At 39.8% G+C, this 3,771-nt stretch overlaps 1 protein-coding gene across 1 annotated transcript in view; it reads right to left on the bottom strand.

Annotated features, from left to right (window-relative positions):
• Positions 1–450: 450 nt before the first annotated feature.
• LOC123172566 (protein SMG9-like) overlaps positions 451–3,771 on the bottom strand; it is a 3,786-nt gene continuing 465 nt past the window's right edge. The window contains exons 2-8 of the mRNA XM_044589514.1: positions 3,248–3,356; positions 2,729–2,844; positions 2,502–2,621; positions 2,300–2,389; positions 1,471–1,601; positions 979–1,243; positions 451–790 (exon numbers count right to left, since the gene is read on the bottom strand). Coding sequence (XP_044445449.1) covers positions 638–790; positions 979–1,243; positions 1,471–1,601; positions 2,300–2,389; positions 2,502–2,621; positions 2,729–2,844; positions 3,248–3,356 — 984 coding nt within the window. The 3' untranslated portion in view covers positions 451–637. The remainder of the gene's footprint in view (positions 791–978; positions 1,244–1,470; positions 1,602–2,299; positions 2,390–2,501; positions 2,622–2,728; positions 2,845–3,247; positions 3,357–3,771) is intronic.

Genomic DNA, 3,771 nt, shown 5'->3' on the forward strand with positions numbered 1-3,771 from the left:
CTCATGGTGAACGATGTAACATTATTACCTATTAAATAAAGAGGTCTTTTTTGAGGTAAAAAAAAACAGTCATGCCACTGTTTTTATATCTCTTTGAGCAGCCGTAGTGCAACTAGATTGCAAATGGCTGTTTATCTGAACATTTGCCTCTGGCGTTAATTGTTCAGATAATATCGGTTAACGGCGGGTGCAATGCAAATATGATCTGAAGAATTTCCTCTGCCTTGGACGATGCACCGACCAAAGGATGCATGAACCTGTTATTTGAAACTTGTGGGGTCAGGAGTGAAACACAAGTAGAGAAACTACAAGGTGGCCTCTTCTAAACAAGGAAGAGCTTCCACTTCTTAGCCATGTGAAATTTTGTATTGCTACCTTACAGCATGTCCCCATCCGTATGCAGTAACCTAGCACGAGTTGAGTAGTATGCAAGCAAAAGGGACAGCACCAAGGTTGGAAATTTTCTTCTCCCGGAATCTTTCGGATTTACAATGCCGAAACTCGAAGAACGGAAGAAGAAAACAAACATGGGATCCATACATCATCATATGGCGGATCGAGCCAATCGTCTCATCTAACAGCGATTCAAATTGTGTCTCAGGTCGGTTGAATCGAGGACATTACAACGCACATGTGGCTACTTCCTGAACAATCCTGAACTCTGGAGCGCCTTGCAGTAGTCCGAGGCGACGGGAGATCTCCTCACCATGTCCCATATCTTGGCCGAGCTCCTCAGCCAGTCGCGCTCTGTGAGGTTCTTCGAGAACGGCCTCAACGGCCTCGCCAGGACCTGCAACGACAGCAATGTACACAGCAGACTGACTTAATGGGGCCGCTAATCAATGCTTGAGTAAATAAACAAGATAAGCTAAGAACAGGCTGCGTATCTGACAGTGAACTTTTTTTTTCATTTTAAATGGTTTCAAGACTGGAGTATATAAATATATATGTAATTTCCACTCGGACTAGAAAAGATACCTGATCACGAAGCTTTCCTAGCATGGATGAGTATGTCCCATACTCTAACTTTGCTGAGTTATCATGTGATCTTAATGGAAGAAGGAATACGTCCTGCTGGCTGGAGCTCAACTCTTCAACTTTCGTGCTTGGAGCAACCGAGGAATCAGTAACTTCAGGTGTCGCACCAGAGCTGCCAATGTTAAATGAAGAGGACTCAAAGTGTTTTTCAAGAGTCTCCCGTAGACGCATGAGCTTTGAAGGAGAAAAGTCATGCTCCCTCAATCTGTTCAATTAGAAAACACCACCAATCAAATTACTAAGATTAAATGAGCAGAGGGATGAATTAAGTATGGAAGTGGTATGTGCTCATATGATCGTGCTGCAGCAATATTATTATTTTTACCAACAGGAAATTCAAAAGATCCATTCATAGAAATATAAATGAGTATCTGATAACAGAAGAAAGAAAAATACACTCTTAAGGCAAGTAGAACAGTTCATAATGCTCACCTAGCATGCACAAAACAGAGATCGGCCACGTAATCTTCACTGCCTGATTGGTTATCACTCTTATTTTCCTTGTCTGATGTAGATGATGTTAACAATGATGGGTCAGGTATGTTATTCTTCAACAAATCAACCTGTAAAAATACTTAAATACATTACACAACACCCCTTTCAGCATTGCACAATATTGCCAAATATCACTTCTAGCTTAGGGTCATCATTCAACATGTTTTAACTACATGAGCACAGAGTAACTGCAGAAGTTTTCATCAGTAGAAAATACTATTACAATGATTCCACTCTCCAAATGTTGGATAAGAAAAGTGTGCTATTATCAACTATGCATATGCATAATATGCTCAAGAGTGTGACAGGTGAAACAAGTACAGTGAGATATACGCTAAGGAGACTCCAAATTTTTGAATGAAGCTGGAAGAATCAGACAATCTGTGGCAGTATGTAGATACATGAGCTAGCTTTTTCTTTATTGAAGAAGAACAAGAAAATGGAGGAAAATACTGATATACTAAATGCAGAAGAGAACATAACTACCCTTGTAAATTATCAATCTGCTCCATTAAAGTCAGAAGGTTGCAGGAGTAAGATCAGTTCTGCTTGTAGTGTCCCTTAAACTAGATAAGAGCTCATACACTCAGTTATGAACATCTGCATGTAGTTTGTTCTGCTGTTCTGCGTATATTACTAGAATAGGCTCAATAAAACAGGGGTTTTCTGAACAAAATTGGCAGTTCACACTACCACGTGAACAGACTATTTTAATTCTCGAAAGAAGAAAGTGTATGTACTGATAAATAATAGCTAGACAACTCACCGTAAGCATGAGCTCCCACATGGAAAAATCATTGATCCCTTCTGACACAACCAACACAATATTACAGACAGATGCCAAGAAAACACCAAGCTACAGAAATTCCTTGCAGAATAACAGGAAATACTGATCAATTACTGTGAAATCACAAAGGTAAGGCTAGCAGTAACACAGTCAGGTGTAAGAATTAAAGTAAATCATTTACCTGGATTCCCATTAGCTCATGGGCCAGGTCTGCTGGTAATGGATCACCGTTAAGAACAGGAAGTGAAGATGAACCATCTTGCCTCATCATATCCATTAGGATGGATGGACTGTATACTGGCTGCAGGATAATTGATTGCAATCAAGAACATTACCAGGATTTTTTTAGCTTAACTGTTCTAGCATTTGGAACACACCAGTGCTGAGAGTAAACTAAGTTCATCTTACCTGAGTGTCGAGAAGTATAACTCGTTCGTGAGATATCCTGAAATCAACACCTGTAGTACAGTGCTTTGCCATCGCTTTGATTTCCTCAGTTTGCGTAGCAAAAGGAGGATGCATTCCTACAGAGAACGGTCACCTAATTGAATTTTGGTTCGCTCAAGTTTGGTGCAGAATGAACTGCTAAAGGTATTTTTGCTATGATTCTCAGCAGCACATGGGCATGGAAAAGCTTTTGAAATTTTTGATAAGTAGAGGAAGCATAGAACTTTGAAACAGAATAGATATTACAACACTGCAACATTAACGATAATGTTTGTATTACTTTATTATCAACTAAAAGGTGAACCTGCAATTACTGCTTATAAGTGCATGTCGTTTGAATTCTTATTTGAGTACAACAAAGTCAACTAAAACCAGTACAACAACCAGTGTATGGCTGAACGACTGTTACACAGCATAAAAGGAACCATAACATAAGTAAAAGGGAGTATTAAGTATAATGAACCACATAATTAAGTGTACCAGGTGAGCTTCCATCATATCCATAAAGCTCGTTCATGATGGTTGACTTGCCCACACCAGGTGGACCGATTATCCCGATCACCATGAAATCGTTGTTCTCCGTCAGATACTGCAAAAAGGAAGAACACGAGACATATCTTAAACGACTGGTGTAGAGCATGGAAAACTGTAGTGCAAGATCTCAGCTTGCTCAGCACAACTCCCCTCCATTCCAAAATAGATGAATCAACTTTGTACTAACTTTAGTACAAAGTTAGTACAAAGTTGGGTCATCTATTTTGGAACGGAGGGAGTAACAAGCAGTCAAAGTACACTCAAGTGCACTGAACATTGAGCAATTAGACATATGAAGCTAATTCATACTCAGCTACTCCACTATAAAATGACATATGAAGTACTGGAGGAACCAGTCAATTCTTTTGCACTGTAGAATGCAGTTAACCAAGCACAAATTCATCCATCGCCACACTTGAATTAAGCAGTAATAATAATCCCAGAAACGCCACACACGCACGGGCGCGCAC

The sequence above is a fragment of the Triticum aestivum genome, unplaced genomic scaffold (assembly GCF_018294505.1).
Source record: "Triticum aestivum cultivar Chinese Spring unplaced genomic scaffold, IWGSC CS RefSeq v2.1 scaffold27871, whole genome shotgun sequence".
NCBI lineage: Eukaryota > Viridiplantae > Streptophyta > Magnoliopsida > Poales > Poaceae > Triticum > Triticum aestivum.